This window comes from Prinia subflava, chromosome 4, assembly GCF_021018805.1.
Source record: "Prinia subflava isolate CZ2003 ecotype Zambia chromosome 4, Cam_Psub_1.2, whole genome shotgun sequence".
Classification (NCBI taxonomy): Eukaryota; Metazoa; Chordata; class Aves; order Passeriformes; family Cisticolidae; genus Prinia; species Prinia subflava.
The window spans coordinates 14,282,346-14,300,674 of NC_086250.1; the positions used below are offsets into that span (position 1 = coordinate 14,282,346).

At 39.9% G+C, this 18,329-nt stretch overlaps 1 protein-coding gene across 3 annotated transcripts in view; it reads left to right on the forward strand.

Annotated features, from left to right (window-relative positions):
* The window catches only part of DGKI (diacylglycerol kinase iota), a 199,742-nt gene that overhangs the window by 71,424 nt on the left and 109,989 nt on the right, over window positions 1–18,329 (forward strand). For all 3 annotated transcript variants that reach the window (XM_063395596.1, XM_063395597.1, XM_063395595.1), the window contains exons 2-4: window positions 5,084–5,192; window positions 14,397–14,492; window positions 16,976–17,050. In XM_063395596.1, coding sequence (XP_063251666.1) covers window positions 5,084–5,192; window positions 14,397–14,492; window positions 16,976–17,050 — 280 coding nt within the window. The remainder of the gene's footprint in view (window positions 1–5,083; window positions 5,193–14,396; window positions 14,493–16,975; window positions 17,051–18,329) is intronic.

The following is an 18,329-nucleotide window of genomic DNA, read 5'->3' on the forward strand; positions in this document are numbered from 1 at the left end:
AAAGCTTTGACGGGGGAAGAAAAACAGCTTCTGGTACAGAAACCAGGGGTGAAAGGCATGGTGTCCTCATGGTTAAACAACTGTTTGGGTGCAGCAAGAAATAGGGTGGTGTTCAGGGTTTACCTGTGTGTTTACTGGTGAGGACCACTGGAGATCTGTGATGGGAGCAGTGCTGCTCACTGGAAGCAAAATGGAAGTGGGTAAAGCTTCTTGTTCCTTTGCACAGTTAGGGTGGGCATGGTCTGACTGCAGAAGTTTTCAGAAAGATCTCGTGATGCGGAATGACTGAAGCAGGTTGCAGTTGAAATGTGAGATCAGTGAAGGCAAAATAATGCACGTGCAGGATTAAAAAGTGATCAAGTTTGGACTTTATATTATCATTTAACACTTTAGAAAGAGACCTTTGGGTAATTAAAGAGAACAGTGCAGAAAGTGCAATGACACCACCACTTTGGAGCAGCCAGATGCTGAATAGTTTTTCTAGTTCTGGCAATTGTACATCAAAAAACACCCGTAACTGAGCTACAGAACATTGATAAAGATAGAACAGATTCAGGATAGGCAGAGGTCTAAGTAGTCTAGTGTGCTTCCACTTGGGCTTGTGGTGATTTAAGGGGTATATCAATAGATTCACAAAATTGCAGAAGGTGTAGAGAGGAAAGGGGTTGCTCGCTGTTACTTACAATTTCATACAGCAATTGAATTATCAGGCAGAATTTTAAAAACAGACAGAAGGAAGTACTTTACTTTGTCATAATTAAATTGTGGACCTTATTACATAGCCTGCTGTGGAGACTAAGACTATAAATGGATTCAGGGAAGGACCAACACATTCCTAGAGTAAAAAGCCATTATAGGCTATTAAGTGCAAAGGTCTGGAAGCAGCCTTCAGCTCAGGAAGTCTTTAAACTACTGATTACTGGAAACTGTGACTGGAGTATGTCAGGGGAAGGCTCACCCGATTTGTGCCAGTGCTTCTCTAAATGCCTGCTACTGGCTGCTCTCAGGAATGGGTTGGTGCACCAGACAGATTATTTGATTTGGCTGAAGTTGGCTTCTTTCATAGCAAATGCAAAAGATCTGGGAATCAATGTTACAGTGAAATAATACCTGCCCAGTGGTCAGCTAAAAAGGAGAACAATACATGCCCAGAAGACAAACTGGGAACAGTGGGATTCGGGTTCCTGATGCAATCAGCAGAGATGCATGGGGAAAACTTAAATAATGTCAGAGATTAGCCAGTACATTTTCTTCATAACATTCATAAGCACCAAATTGCAGGAGTGAAAACCACCTCCAAATAAACTCCAGCACACGTAATTTGTTCACACAGAATACAGGTGCTGTCTGGCCTTGTACAGGGCTTTTCAAGCTGTAGTTGGCAAAGCTGAGGGCTGGCAGGTGTAGGGTTTATCCACATTGTATATTCAAAGAAATTAAGGGCTACTGTAACTTAAATATCATTATACAAATGATTGTCCCATTCTCTGTAAATATCTAGGTAAACTTTGAGAAAATACTCCCAAAAACATCTTTTCGTGGCAGATGTCCTAGCCATAGGATCTGTGGAAGCCAGACTCTCTGCATTTTTATATTCTCTCAACCTTGCAGCTGAGAGCCTACCCCAATGGTAATGCTCATAAACAAAGGAGGATGATAAACCTAGCCTTGGACAGGCAGCAACTCCAACACCAGTGACAAATAAATTGACAGTCAAAGCTGTTAACCACCTGCAACAGTAACTTACTCTTTCTATTCCAAAGAGATTTTTTCCTAGTACTTAAATAGGTTGCATACTATTGACTAATTGTTGTGGTCTTTGAAGGTTCATGAAAAACCATTGAGTCTAAAGTACTCATTGGAGGATATTTATATACTTTCAGTGGAGGAAAAAGCTCAATAAAACCAAAGGCTGGGATATAAGCTCAAATCTCCCCTGATCAAATATGTATCCTTTGATCTAATAAGTAGGTTGAGTCTTGCCTGACTTTTTCAGCAAAATGCAAATGTAATGCTTTTAAAAAAATAAAAAAAGTCAGTTAGTGTACTTGAATGTCTTGAATATCTATTTGCTTTTGGTTTTCAAGAAAGATGACTATTCTGTTAAAGAATTACCATAGTGGTATCAACTATGGAATTAGTATCAGATATTTTTGTTGTATATTCAATGGCATAGGCATTTATGTGTACCCATGCCTGTTCTCAATATTGGTGTGTTAGCTAAGTCAATAATATCTACTACAAATAACTGATTACTGGATGTGAAAAAGTAATTATTGAAATATAGCTTCTTATTTATGATTAAATATTTCCTAGCTGTTGGTTGCTACATCAGCAACTGGGCTGGATGTGCCCATTTTAACAAAGTTGTGTTCTTCATAGTCCGAAGAGTAGAATATATGATGCAACCATAGATTCACTTTTTCTGTCTCTCTCTTATCAGGTGGAACAGTGATTACTTCTATGGGAAACACTGACTGTCAAGCCTGTGTTTTCATTCATGCACTCAGCTCAGTGGAGATGAAATTTCTGGGAAAGATAACTAAAAGCCAATCGTGTTACCTTGCCGTTGGAAAAGTGCCAGGTGGTGTAGTTTGTCAAAGTAATATGAGATATGATCACCTGGATACTCAGCATCTGCTCTGTTATCAGATTCGTGCTACCTTCCCTTTCCCCCCATTTTCCCCTCTCTTGTCTGTCTTACATTTATTAGAGGGACATGTGTTTGCTCTTTAGCTTGGCCTCCTTTTTAATGAGAAAGGTTTCTGCAGTGCATAGAGTGTGTTTTGACACTTTGTCTGTCTTTGCTCTGAAAGAAAATTTCTGGTAAGAAACTGTGCAAAAGCAGACGTTTTTAGCTTGTTCCTGGGCCTAAGGGTCACTTCTGGCTTGCTCATGCAAAATTGCAATTCCTGAGATAATTTTAAGTTTTTTATGTTTAAACAGACTGGGAAAAAAAAAAGGAAACAAAAAAAGAAAAAAAAGGCGTTATTGTCATGCCTGTGTTTTGCGTGCCTTCCAGACAAAGCTGTAAATCCAACTTGGCATGCAGAGAAAGGGCAGGCTGTTGGCACAAAACTGTGCCAGGTCTCCCCCAAAAAGGCTCATCAGCCTCGGCTTGCTCTTGAAGAAATGTGGGCCAAGTCTCAGGTTCTCCTGTGGGAGGCTTGCACATCTCTAATTCTGACTTGAAATAGTATCCGGGGCTTGGTGCTGAGGTGTCTGCAACCACTCATTACACATATTTACCTTCCTCTGTTGTGAGGACAGGCCTAAGTAGGTTTGCTTTCCCCCTGTCAGTGATGCAGAGTGGAAAAAGTGATACTGCCCTGTTTCCACCCAAATAAACTAACACGTTGTGAACCACAAAGAGACACAAGAATGTGCTCTTGTGTTTAGGAAGCCCGAATAACTGCATTGATACTGAAAACAGCATGGAAGGACACTGCCAAATATTGGGAAGTTTTATTGAAAAATATAGTTAAAAACATTTTTTAGTTTCTTGTAGCTTATTTCTCTAAGGTCTTAATCCAGTTATTGGGATGTGTAGCTTATGTTGTACTTATATATTTGGCATAAAATCTTTCTGGCTAGATTGCTCCGTCCTGATACATTGCCAGATGGTAAAAGAAAAGAATTTTCCTTGGGCTTCTTGCTTTTCTTTTTTTGTCAAATGCAAAATATTTTTGGAAAAAACTCCTTAATGTCAAAGTCTTTCCCACATTTAGTGCAAAGAAGGTATTGGATGATGAGAGGTTGATGTTAATGTTCTGAGTTGTTCATGCTGCCCACAGGAGAAGGGATTTAAGAGATTCTGCTTCAGTTCACTCTTATTTTTCCAGACATGCACTGTGAGCAGCGAGGCTTCCAAGCTCCTTTACTGTGGATATATATTGCACTGTACATTTTCAGGACAATGAAAAGATTTATTTAGCATATGGCTGACCTGGATTGTCTCCACTGGCTCAATTGACCTTTATTGCCTTGGGACAGTGGTAAGATTAGGAGATGCTATAAATAGCAGCAGCACTGTGGGAGCGGTATCACAAAAATGCACTTTACACAAACAGCCTGTCATTTTACTTTGTGGGGGATGTGTGTGCTTGGCTTACAAAGGGAGATATCTCTGAGATGATTATTGTCCTCTTCTGAATCGTTGCAGCTGAAGCCGTGAGATTATTTTGGCCGCTGCCATCAGGTTCTAGTACATGCAATGCAGTAATGCTGGGAAGCTGCAGGACACAGACTGCTCAGGTGCAGCTGAGCTGTGTATTGGCAGTGCTTCCACCCGAGGGCTCACTGGTGGAGGCAGCTCTGTCAGGGCTGTCAGTGTGTCTGTAGGGAGATGGGCAGGGGGATATCCCCTCAGCATTGCAGGGGCAGCTTCAGGAGTGTCTCTGGCCACCACCCAGGACTTCTGAGGAAGGTCACATCTATGCCTCAAGAGCTGTAAAAATTACTTTGGACCAGAAAGATAGGACTGAAATATAAATATAAAAAAGCTGTAATTCCTTGAGGGATTCTGCTGTGATCAAAGAAGGTAGCAGTTTATGACTTCCCTTCCTGGTGCCATTCCCACGTCTAGTTCTATGTAGCTGGGTGCTGAATGGATAACTTCTTCCAGCCTATAAGCTAAGTAAAAGCAACAAGTGTTTGATTCTTTGTATAAACTCATATTTTTTCTCTCCTATAAATGGTATTTGGAATTATGCATAAATTGATTCCACAGATCTAGTTGGTGTGTAAGGAATAGGTATAATGCATGAGGATTCTTCTGGCAAACATAACCACAGATAGTCCACTGGATTTGATATTTCAGCTTAGTGCCAGATGAGTAACTGATCTCCATTAAACAGTAATTTCCAGTGATCAGGTTGCTTTATTCTTTTCCTAAACTGCTTTAGCAGGAGATGGCATTCAAGCACCATTTCACTGAAGCTGAAATGAAATGCATTGCTGCCTCTTCTGATTTCTGGAGAAGGCTGGGGAGGATGTTGGGTAATTATGTTAGAGAGATATATTTGTTATATATGCACTCCATATATACTCTCCATTTATCTGTGTTTTTCTTTTCAATTTGCAGGAAAGCAATCTCCAGGTCAGGCCTCCAGCACTTGGCTCCCGTGCATTCCCTCAACATTCCAGTCACCAATGGACCTGTGAAGGAACCAAGAGCGGCCTTAGAGTGGACTGTAGGTGTTTGGTTTTTTGGCACTTGTATTGAGCAGTATCTCTAGCTGGTGCTCTCTCCATCCTTAAATCAACATGAGACATCTTGTTGCTATCAGAATTAATGCTATTCTGTAGGAACATGCTTCCATTATGAACTGAAGCACAAGGCAGGGACATGAAAACTTGAGGGGACTTGAGCAAAAAAGGACAGATTTTGCAGCTTGGAAGTTGTCTGGTTACATTTTCCCACCTCCTTCTTGACAAAGTCTGCCATCAAAGGTTGATCTAATTTTAGCACAGCAGGGTTTTGTGCCTCAGTTTGACAGGCCAAAATTTAAGGCTGAAGATACATGTCAAGTTGTCTGCATCTGTAGAGGAGGTAATTGAAATCTTTGGTCACAGTTCTTTGTAGGTATGATTAGATTTCTTCTGGGCCCAAGCTAGTGTGTAGACATGGAGAGCATGTTTCCACCACTCTTTTATGTTTCTGGGCTGAACTGCGCTAGGGCTGACCAAAAGTAAAGCAGATTGTTAAAAGCATTGTCTAAATATCTTTTAAACGCTGGCAAGCATGGGGCCCCCACCACTGTTGCATGGTTGTTCCAGGGTCTGGCCACCCTCTCTGTGTTTACTAATGACAAGTCTGTACCTCCCCTGAAACAATCCCTACTCCCTTTCCATGTGGTTATGCAGTGGTACGAGCTAAGAGGATGAGTCAGAAGCCAGAAGTTGACACAAGTGCCTCAATTAAAGCAAAGCATACAGTAGATTTTACACTTGGCTATTGGTAAAGATGTTGCTACATTGCAGTATCAAGGACCCAGCCACCTAAGCAGGTTTAGTTGAAGATAACTTATGCTTTGATGAATATGGCTTATGTTTATCTTTGTTTATACCAAAACAGAATTGATTTTTAGACTGACTGCTCTTCTTGAGGTCCAGGTGTCACACTCAAAGTTTAAGGGGATGAAACTTTGCAGGCTGTGTTGCAGGAAGTTGGATCAAATTCTCTATGAGGGTCTGCAGTTTGAAAGATTGCATAGAATCCTCATGGAAGTGCTTTGAAGAATACCTTGTTCTTTCATTCCAGCAAAACAGGTGCTGATTCAGCAAGGTAGTAAAAGTGCCTATTCTGAGTCCTCACTGCTGTTCAGTAGAAATCTGAAGGATCAGTCACATAAGTGAAGTGTTAAGCACATTAGCTAAATTAAACACCTTTAAAAACTGTACTTAGAAAAAACAACAGCAACAACACAGGCAAATAAACCCCCTGAACCCCAAGTCCATCATCTACAGCTTGCCCTTACCTATCTGACTGTCTGCTACTCCTTTAGCAGGATGATCCACAATCCCATGATTATACTCCTTTTACCTCATGGGATCCCTATACATAAATACAGCAGTAGTTGCTATAAGTTGGTAAATACTGATCAAATGTTTTGGGATTTAATTGTGTGTGGTGTTTTTGTAGCTTACTTCCATGCTTACGGTTTAGATTTTTGATCAGTTCAATTCCTTAGCTGCTTACAGCCTCCCAGACTGGTGTTGCTGCTTTACTTCACACTTTGATTGGAGAAGGGAGGCAACTCTGTCATGTGGGGAGAGGGACAGGATCCTGAGTGGAACTCATCTGTGGTTGGGGGAGACTGAACTGACCAACTGTAGTAACTTGTACAAGGGAGAAAGGTATTTCTCAAATCTGAGGTATGATGGAAATAGGGTTTGGAGATGTGGGGAGGTTAAAGTGGACTAAAGGTTTTTAATATGTAGTGAATTTCAACAAAGAAAAAAATCCCCAAGATTTAAATTAGGTCCACAGGTGTATTTGATAAAGTGAAAAGATATTTCAAGTGATGTGTTGGAGCCAAGCCAGACAAGAAGTTTTTGTATTTAATCACTGGAAGGTGGCATTGATCAGTGTGTGTTGTATCCTCGTATACATCATCCTTCTCTTCAGTATTTCTGAGGGTGATTCTCCAAGGACACATGATGGGAGATCTTTCCAAAGTCTAAGTGATATGAACATAAATTGTCTCTTGACTTAAAAGGGAGGAAATATTTTCTACCACAGTCTTCACGGTAATGACTGGAAAGAATTCCCTGGCTGTTGCCTCCATTTTTGAGAACTCCTTGTAGGTGATTTGCCATTATCAGATGGTCCTGTGAACAGGACACTGAGTCAGAGAGTGGAATTCCATTCTCTGCTCTGTTACTTACCTTGTGAGTGAGCTCAGATAAGTTGTGTTGCCTCTCAGGACACCAGCTTCTCTAGCTGTAAAACAGAGGTGATGATCCTCATGTCCCCTAAGACCCTTTACACAACCCCCCAGTATTCTTTAATATTGTTGTTGCTACTGTCTCTCTTCCTTGAGGTTTCTTTTCCCTAACATACTTTAAAATGTCCAATTTCATCACATTTGTTACACCTAATTCAAGTTAACTTGTAGCTCTGCTGTATAATTTAAGGTTCTCTATTCACACCAGGGCCATACAGAATACAGTGTCTGGAGTAGGTGTTATAATAACCAGAGGGGAGTGCTGGGGATGCCTTACCAAAAACGAATTGACCTAAATGGCTGCCCTGTGGTATGTTTATGCATATCCCTTTCTCCCACGTGCTTTCATTTTAGAGATCACTCCCAAGTGTTAAATAATGGAGTAAGTAATTCTAGCCTAGATTCTCAAGTGAGTACAGACTGAGCCACCCAACTCACTGCCTGTGTACCTTTGAGGATCCAGGTCTTTGTCTGTTTTTCTATTGCCATTTTCCACCATATATCATAGCCATAAGCTTGTACACAAAGTCCTCCTGTAATTTTCTTTTAACTACTGCCTTCTAGCTCTTGCTTTCTCTGGTGCCTACAAAACTATTGATGACCACTAGAATAGTGGAGTGTTGAACATACCCAAATCTCTTTCTTTCCCCATTTTTCTGTTAATGACCATTTCTTTCCTTATCCCATGACAATGAGGCTAGAATCTTTCTCCCACATCTTAAGAGGCATTTGAAGGTATTCAGTTTCCATTCTTGGAGGTCAATGAAAAAACTTGACTAATCCATGCTTTGTGCTCTGTGAATGCACAGTTGGAGTTATCTGGGTACAAGCTGAATGTTTTAGTGGAGAAATATTATAACTTATACCATAAATTATGTGTATAAAAGACAAAGCCAGAAATCTTTTGGCTCTTAACAAGAACAGAAAGCTATATGTCAGAGTAGAAGTTGAAAAATGGCATTTGGCAATATGTAGAAGCAGGCTTAGGTCAGGAGGATTGTAGAAGGCACTACCTGATTCCACACAGATGGAGTCAGGAGAGCCAGACCTCATCTAGTGTAGAATCTAACAGGAACAGGTAAAGTAACAGGAATGGTTTCTGTAGGTAAATCACCAGTGATAGGAACAGCAGGAGGAATGTTGGGCTGCCACTGAATAGGGCAGAGAACATGGTAACATGGAAGCACATGAAAAACCTGAACTGCTCAATCCCTTTTTTTCTTTCTACATCCATTTTTGGTGGTAAGAGCCACCTTCAGCAGCTCCAGGTCACTGATACCAGGGTCTGAAGGAAGGAAAACTTACTTTTGTGGAGGATGATCAGGCTAGGGAATATTTAGACTGAACATACAGAAGTCCATGGGACCTGATGAGTTGCACATAAAGGTGCTGAGGGAGGTGGCTGATATCACTGCTAGGACAGTCTGTTGTCTCTAATGGTCACGATGGTCAGAGAATGCTCCTGAGGACTGCAACCAAACAAATGTCAATTCTGCCTTCAAGGAGGGTAAGGAGGATGCAGGGAACTCCAGGCTAATCAGTCTTACCCTGATTTCTGGGAAGGTTGTGGAGCAAATCCTTCTGCAAGTAATTTCCAGAAATATTAAGAATAAGAAGTGACTGGGAGTATTCAGCATTTTTTATGGAGGGGAGATTGTGCCTGACCAGCCTAATAGATGAATGACTGGCTTGGTAGATGAGAGGAGAGCGATGATCGTTGTGTTGACTTTTGCAAGGCTTTTGACACCATCTTCCATAACATCCTTGTAGATAAACTGATTGGGGTATGGGCTAGACAAATAGACATGAAGTGACCTATACCAGTGAGGTAATTAAAATTATTGAATGTGACTTTGAAATGAGTCTGTTGCATTATATTCTGTGCCTTTTTGGCACTAGTTATAGTTCTGTCTGCTTACTGCCATGGACAATAAGTGTTTGGAAGTGCCTAATGAGGTACTAAAGCTTGGATAATTAGCATATGTAGCACATGTTTTACATATGATGAAACATTTCCCTCATTTTAGATAAATTTATTTATCTGTATCATAACTTCCTAAAAGCTATACTAACTTTTACACTGAAGGATGGAATTCCCTTCTATTAGAGGGTCTTCAAGGCTAAGTTTTGTAATTGGGAATTAAGACAGTATTCACTTGAAAAAAGATATATATTTTTACATACTCTCATGACAAGAGGAGAATCCTGAGGTATTCCATTAGTCACATAAAAACATGAAGAGGTGGTAGGAATTCTAGTTCAAATTAAGTAGTGATGAGTGTAAGCTCCATGAATATTTAAAAATTGCAGAAATTTTATGTGCAGTTGACACTTGAAGTGCTGTGTTCTGGATCAATAGTTCTACCTTGCTGCTTCTTTTTCATGAAAGTTTGAGATCTGATATTCTTTCTAGAGAGATCTAAAGAGAAAAGAGGTCTGTCCTATTTCAGAATGGTGGTAATATCCTTGTGTTTTTCCAGTGGTGTAGAAGCTGCAGTGATTTTGCAGGAGGTGCCCATCTAGAGAACATGTATTTTTTTCATGTTGCTGAAGTGCATCTGCTATCAGCCAAAGTAGTGGTTCATGAGAACATAGGGAATCATCACCACAGCTGATACCATCTGAACATTGCTGCTTCATGAAAACAAATGTTCATATTCTGCTTCTGTATACAGGTGATCTCTGAGGATTATGGGGATCTCAAATGGCTATTGATGCGGAGATGTTGGAAAGCATGGTGGGGGAAATGAGAAACACATTCCTGTGCTGGTTTATTTTGTTCTATGTCCATGTATAAAATTTTCAATAATTAAAGAATCAGGTGACTTCTACGTCAAAAATATTCCCAAATTAAAATGTGCTAAGATGGAGTTAAAATTGAGAGTATATATCAACAGAAAAATATTTGAGGCATTGCTCCTCTTTGCAACATGACTATTGCAAACTCTGAAATTTCAGAGCTAAGGGTGAAACATAATCCAAACATGGCAGAAAGATATTTGGGAAAGAGACATCCAAACAAATTTGTTTCTGCTCAACAGTCATGTCATAAAGAAAAGGGCCAAAAGTAACAATTTTTGTTTACAAATATTACAAATATTGAATTAAGTTTAGATTGATGACCACTGATTTTACACTGATCATAAGTATCACCCAAATGCATATTTGCAAGAAGATTCTTCTCCATTACTAGAGTGTTAACAAAGGGAAAATTTTCTTACCGATTTATTTCAGAGATTTTTCTTAAATAGTTTTTTGGGAATGCCAGTCATAGCGGAAATGGAGGAGGGTTCCATTCCTCCCATTGCAATTAGAGTTACAACTCTTTTGAACTAGAAGTTTGGGCTGACTGGTTTATTTGTTTGGCTGAATAAGTACAACTGCTCAACATGGCAATCTAAAACAGGTTTATCTCCATTGCTTTTGAAACCATGCTGACTGCAGTCTGAGGAACAGTGAGATATGGAGATAGTGGTGGGTGTTATAAAAATAGTAACTCTTGCTCTGTCATTTACCATGCTGGAGCACTTGAAGAGATCTAGTGGAATTAGTGAAATGTGCACAGCAAGTCATGAACTCATGCGTGTAATTACATGGTCCAGGTCCTTGAATTCTTATTTCTCTTCCACTTCAGAGGGGGTTGTGTGTGGTATTTGTTTTGTACGCAAGGGGTGTTTGCTATACTGAAATTATTTTGGTTTTCTGTTAAGGTGGTAATGGATCAGGAGCAATCAAATGGGAGGTCTCCATCTGGGGGAGCATACTGAGACTGTGTGTCCCCTGTGAGCCAGGCTGCCAGAAAAGCACTGCTGCCTCTGCTTCACTGAGCAGGAGCTCTTTTTCTTCCCAGGACACGGAGTTCACACACTGGTGAGGGTTGGGAAGCTGGAGAGGAGAGAGAGTTCTCAGTTTTCTTTATTAGGCCACAGTCACTGCTGTTTTATCCATGGTGATGGACAGTTTCCATTTTCCACACAGCAAGTCAGAGCAAAACGTGTCAGCCCAGAAGCGTGATTTGACGGGTCAGCTGAGGTGCCCCGACACTGAGTGGCACCAAAAGCATCAGTCCCACTGCAGGCTTCTTTGACCCACCCCTCTTTGTGTCAGATCCAAGGGTTATATGGTCACAGGGTGAGTAATTTTGTCTAGCTGATTTGGTAGATAGGATATCTAGTTTTTTCCATTAGCTGAACTGATTTTATGTGTAGCTTACAGCCACAGATTCAACATGAGGAAAATGGCAAGAGTACGAGACTGGAGTCCTTGTCTTCAGAGACAGAAAGAGAAGAGCTGCTTCTTTAGAAGCCATTAAATCCTAAAGCCAATGTAAAGACATCAAGTACAAAATAAACCAAACTGGCAAACTTCTTATGGAAAAAAATTCGGTCCGTGTCAAAATACACAAGTGATGACAGAACCTTTACTGTGGTTTAGCTTTGTGTAAACAGGATATCATCCTAGAGGTGACAGGAGCTTATTCCAGGGACCACTGTCAGCTTCTGTGTTGATAGGTGGAGATGAGTGCCCTTTTGTCCAGCAGGTTGTGGAATATTGCCTGTAAATTTTGGAGTAGAAAATAGTGTTTTGTTGAAGTCAAAATTCTTTATAGAAATGTATTAATTTTTGTTAAAATTTTCTGTCAGAAGTGAAGAAAAAAAATGGCTTACAAAAGGTCACAGCACTTCCTTTCACTATATCATCTTGATTTTCATAAGTGGCAAGAGAATGTCTCATCATATAAATGACAGAACCCTGTAAAATTTGAAATGGTGAAACTCAAATAATTCCCTTTGATCTTATTGAGACAAATTAACTGACAAGGAAAGATTTTTGAGGGAGGGCATTTCATCTTGGGCAGTTTCAGCTCTTTGCTCTGATTTAGGAAGAAAGATTTTCCCAAAGTCAGTTTGCTGGAATTGAAATTGTGAGTTTGCACACACAGGGCTGTGAAATTCTGTGGCTGTAGGTGTCTGGAGATGTGCCATTCATACCAGATCAGGTTATTTACATTTTTATTACCTAGTTGTGTTAGAACTCTATAATAACATGAACTACAAAGGTCATCCTTGTAGACTACTACCTAATTTTATTTACACGGTGATGTAAAGCTAGACATGCAAATCTCTGACACAATCTGGAACAACAGAGAACAAGCAGTCTAAACTAGGTTATGGAAATAGGCCACTTTATCTTTAGAAATCCTGATGGCAAGTTATGTGGACCTGGTCCAAATGAAAGGGTGGTTAATGTATTTTTTAATATAATTTTTATTTCTTGTTAAAAATTCTGTCCCAGGAGCTGTGTGCTTTCTTATTTAGCTTTCTGAGTTAGTCTTTGCAAAGAATCTTTTATATCCTACGAGATTTACCTCTGGGTTATATTGTTGTTTGTCAGCAGAGAACCTGCTCAGGTCAGGCTCTCTTTGGTCAGCGTGTGTCCTGCTGCTGAAGGGAAAATAACTGCAATATAAGGACACACACGAGGGACAGAGTTTACAATCTGAATAATGTACCTTCTAAGAAAGGCTTGAGGAATTTCTTAAGATAGTGCAAGTTCTTGGAAATTATTTTGCATTACAAAAGTGTTGAAAATACTCACCTAAACTCTTGTGCTCTGGGAATTGGAACATTTCTGATGAAGTTAAAGACCTGCAGACAGGCCAACCTCTTACCAGAAAACAGCCAGTGCTGGTCTTGTCCTCTTGTTTTACTGGAAGGCAACACCATGGTTGTGGCAGGCACCATGTGCAGCCTTGCATAGGTCCTGGCTGTAGTGGATGCACTCCAGGAAGCAAAGGATTTTGCTACTTCTGCTTTTCTGCATCACCTAAGAAATCAACATAGCAAGAGAAGTGATCTCAATTTATCACTTTGAAACCGGCAGTGGTATTTTAAATAAATTATTTTATCCAAGATGGCTATTTCGGAGCATCCTGCTGTTGGACACCATCTGCTTGGTGAACGTCATCGTTTGTGACTTCTGCAGTGTGGGAACCAAATGTCAGACTGTCAAAGCGTTTTCTATCATGCTCTAATTCTGGCTGAACAGAATTCCTATTTATTCACTTTGCTCAAATAGTGTATGGTAGGCTTTTAGGCTTTTTAGTCACACCAGAATTACAGGCAAGTGAAACCCATAGTCTATGTACTATAAATCAAGTTTCCCTAGAACAAGAATTTGCATAGAATCAAGGGACAAATTTGGTCGAATGAGGCTGTCAAGACAAAGTTAGATGTTAGCTTGTTGATCACTCCTAATTGTCAGTGTGCTAGGTAAATTCTTCTTATGAGGCCATTCTCAGATGAGTGTGTTGTTCTTTCGTGTATTAAGTCTAGTCTCTCCTGGCAGTGTAATGTTTTGTTGAAGTATTCACGAGCAGAGTGTTTACCCAGCTATTTCAAAGAAAGCATTTTCTCTTGTCTAGTTTATCCCATCACCCTAAAGCTATAGTCAGCATGTTAGTTTTCATGCCTGTGCCTGTTTCTCAATTTTTTTGGTTTCTCCCTCTGAAAGTTCATTAATTAGTTGTGGTTTTGTTTCATCTCTCTGGATTTTCTGTTTCTTTAAAATTCTGTGTACATCTCATTGTACATCTCATGCTTATGAAATCTGAATTCCCAGTTAAGCTATGTAGCATGTGGGAAGAACATCAGCAAATTTTAACTGAAGAGTGCTCAAAAATATTTTGGTTTTCATTGGTGACACATCATTTCATTGTCAGCATCCTGTAAGCTGGGATGGTTAGCCAGGGTAATACTGTTATCTGCTGTGGCTTTGTGCTGTAGAAAACCAAAGCAACACCTGGTGGTGTGGTAGTTGTTTTTTGTTTGGCTTTTTTTTTTTAGTTTATTTTAGTTTTCTAAATTTATGATGAAAATCAGATTTTTTTCCTATGTACTCACATGGCTGAATTTCACATAACAGATTAACAACTATTTCTTTTTCCAGGAAAATGCTGTGAATGGAGAGCATCTGTGGCTTGAGACAAATGTTTCAGGGGACCTCTGCTACCTGGGGGAGGAAAGCTGCCAAGTCAAATTCTCAGTGAGTTATTTTCAGATCTCTTTTCCTCTTTCTGAGGTAACAAACCTGGTTTCAGACTGATGCAGTGCTCAGTCGCTTGAGAGCTTGAATTGTTTGCTCATGTTCCAAAAGGAGAGCATAAAGGGCAAAAGGCTGCTGGTAAAGACTTTATTGCTTCAGGAAAAAAGCCCAAACCAGTTTTGATTGACCCAGATTATTTACACACTGAGAATGTATGTCATAAACAGCTTTACTAGCACGGTAAGGGAAAATAAAATGGGTAGAATACTGAGGTGTTTCGGGAATATTAAAAGACACTAGTCTATTTTACATGAAAATATACGCAAATTTATTACTTGTTGCAGCCTCTGGGAGGAGGTTGTGATCAAATTTCTGCAATTTTAATCACTGCAAGGGTTTGAACTGAATTTTCCAAACTCTTGAATGCACTCACCAGCAATGAGTGCACTCATATTTGGATGTTTACCTTCTGTTGTTTCAGAATATTCAAGATTAGCTTTCTCCTACTGAAGCTTTTCTGCTGTTTATTGAAATGTTTCATTGGGCTGATCTCAGATCCATCAGTATCTGTTCTTTGACTGTTACACTTCCAGTCTGTTGCAGGAGCTCGTTTTGCCTAGTGTTTCAGTTCAATTTCTTCATAAAAAGAGAAAAAAATACCCAAGCCCCTCTAACTTTGACATTTAGGAAGCTTGGGAGGAGAGTGGGCATCCTGTGTTCATGTCCTTGATTTGAAACAAAGCTCCCTTTGCTCTAAGGGAGCGTCCTAGCCTTTGGACTGAAAAGGTTACAGGGAACTCCTCTGGGATGTTTGTGGTTACCATCTGTGACTCTTCATGTCTGTCTGCTTTTATTGCCACCCACCCCAATGCCCCCAGCCCAGTGCCACCTTCAGAGAATTTAATTCAAATCAAAGCATTTTGATTCACTAATCACCCCCAGTTTTCAGGGCAATGGGATCCAAAATACTAGTGCTTTCCATAGCACAAATTTAATATCCATCTCCTAAAACTTCCCAAGCAAATTGGTTGCATTATGGTATATAGCATCAAGGCCAAGCCTGAGAATCCTTTGGCTCCTTCAGAGTTCTGAAGCAAAGTCCCAACAGCTGCTGGTTGTGTGGTAATACTTAAAGAAAGTGTCACTGCCAGTCTGTGTTTGCTGTGCCCTTGCACTGGTCCTGAGGCACTGAGTTCTGGCAAAAGCTGGACACAGGATTTGTTTGGCTGAGTGGACTTTTGGTCTGACCCTGTGATGGTTCTTGTGTTCTCAGCAGAAGTCTGCCTTTCTAAAACTGATCAAATTCTTCCTTATCATTTAGTGCACTGAAAGTAACATGGAAATTTAGTAATATGTTGCATATGGTTTTCATTGAGACAAAAACCAGGCTTTATATTACCAAGTCACAAAACAGATGAAAACTTAGTCTGCTATACAATGCCATGATTTCTCAGGTGAAACATTAGAACACCATGTACATGTAAACATGTATCTAGATAATGATGAGAATCAATAAAATTATTATATTTATTCCATAATGTGAGCTGAAGCTGTGTTCCCTGTTTTTTTAATGAGCTTATTTAAAATATGCGGAAAATCATAAAGGAATAATTTATTAGCAATTTAAATGGATATGAATGAACTGAATGTAAAAAATCTGAAGCTAAGAAATCTCAACTTATTGTGTATTTATAAATCTTCTGTCCCTCAAGCACAAGTCTGTAAGTTAAATTTCTATGAAGATTAATTCCAATCTGGTTAATTAAGTTGAGTTTAGGGAAGTAAAGTAAGTAAATACATTCTCTCTTCTGGATGAATTCTTTTGCCTTTGATATGCTTTGGCCCAGGGGATTCAATGGAAATTATTTCAAAAGACCTGCTGAAATTAATAAAACTAACCAGCATAATTGAAAATTTTGTCCCTGCTGTAACATTTCATAAGCATTTAACAGCATTCTCTGAGAACTTGATCATTCTCTGCTAAAATGACCCAAGTACCCCAGTATTTTTCTGCAAGGCAACGGTCAGGCCCATCAAATTAAATATTTCATGATAAGCATGAAATGACCTCTTGCAAACTGATCTGAGTTCTCTGATTTGCACGTGCAAATTTTCTCCTCTTTGCTCACTCATCATCTTTATAGGATGCTCACTTTTAGAGTGATGCTTTGCAGTGTTAACCTGGTTCCCTACCTAAAGCAAGGCATTCACATTCGCAACCTAGACTGCTGTGGCTGTTTTTTTTCACAAAGTTCGGATTTTAACCAAAAGAGCTTGAGATCTTTTCCATCCATTTATTTATTTATTTTGCACACAACTGAGAGCACCAAAGGAGAGGAGAAAAAAAAGAAAAGAAAAAAGAAGAAAGAAAAAAGTGAGTGTGTTGCATAGGGAGCGAAAAATGTCCCGTTTTTCAGCTGACTGTGTTTGCCTCCCGGGAATAGCTCACCCCAACTCACACCCGTGTCCCTTTCCCGTTGCAGAAGTCTGCCCTGCGGAGGAAGTGTGCTGCCTGCAAGATCGTGGTGCACAACGCGTGCATGGAGCAGCTAGAGAAGGTGAGACATTGCCATCTTCTGGAGCCTGGCGCAGCCAACACGCGCTTAATTCTTTTAGTGAGGTTTCAGCCTGGGAAATGCTCTGTGCCAAATTACGTTTTCACAGTTGTTTTAACAACGTACTTGTGAACAAAACTTGGCTTAAAATTCCACCTTTTTTTTTAAAGTATATTTCTTCGAACCTCATAACCAACAAAATCCAAAACCGAACAAAGAACAAAAACTACAGAAAGCTTTCACACTTTTAATGTTTAAGAAATAAATTGCCTCTGCCTCTAGATTAAAAATTGAAGCTAGAAAATGGAGTATCCTGTCATGTACAAAATAGGCCTTTTACAATTCCCCAACTAAAGCCAGCATAATTCATTGTATGACAGCTGTACTTATTATGAACATTGCAGCGTAAGATGCCAGTGTGAAGTTTCCCCCCTGTATTTACCAGACCATACTGTTTTCTATTCAAAACTTCAGAATTCAAGTTTTTGTCTGTAAAATGCAAAACATCAAACCTTTCCTTTACACTGCCATTATTTCTGGGAGCACCTGTCCTGCTTCTCATTTCCTTCAAGGATCCTTGATCACACCCAAGCACCTACAGAAGAGCTACCACTGACTTCAGTCTTCCCCTCAGAGATTTGTCTTCATTATGCCTAACTGGAAATGTGCTACAGAAATCTCCTCCACCCTTTTCATTCCTGGTGGGATATGTGCAAAGAAATGTGTGTGGGAATTTCCCCATTGCTTTCATTAGAGCTTCATTTTCACTCCTGTGTGTTTAGCAATGTTGTTCTTCCTAAAAGAAGCTGATGCATAACAAATTTATAGCAGCAACCCTATAAGGAAAGGGCTTTTTCCTTTCCAAGTGTTTGGACTCATGTTGACAAATCCCACAGTGATTGCCATAATACCAAGTTGGAGAGGTACCATTTCCACCCCCGGTGCTTTTATCCACAGTGAAATTACCATTAGCACATGCTTTCAGCACCAAATGTTACCAGTGAATTTTTCATGACTTCCTTCATCACCAGCAGCACTGACTTTCCATAGCCCAGCGGGTTGGTGGCATTTCCAGCCAGAGAAAATGAGCACTTAGATAAAACCCAGCTTCTCTGTGCTAGTTTGGAAACCATGAAATCCACCTCTTGGCAGAGGGCTGTTATAAAGTCTATAAAGTTTAAAACTAGAACATAAGTCTTCTGCTTTGGCCATTTCTGCAAAGGTGCACATTTTAAGCAAAATAAATATAAGCTGAGTCTTTCCAGCCTGCCATGATTGAGCA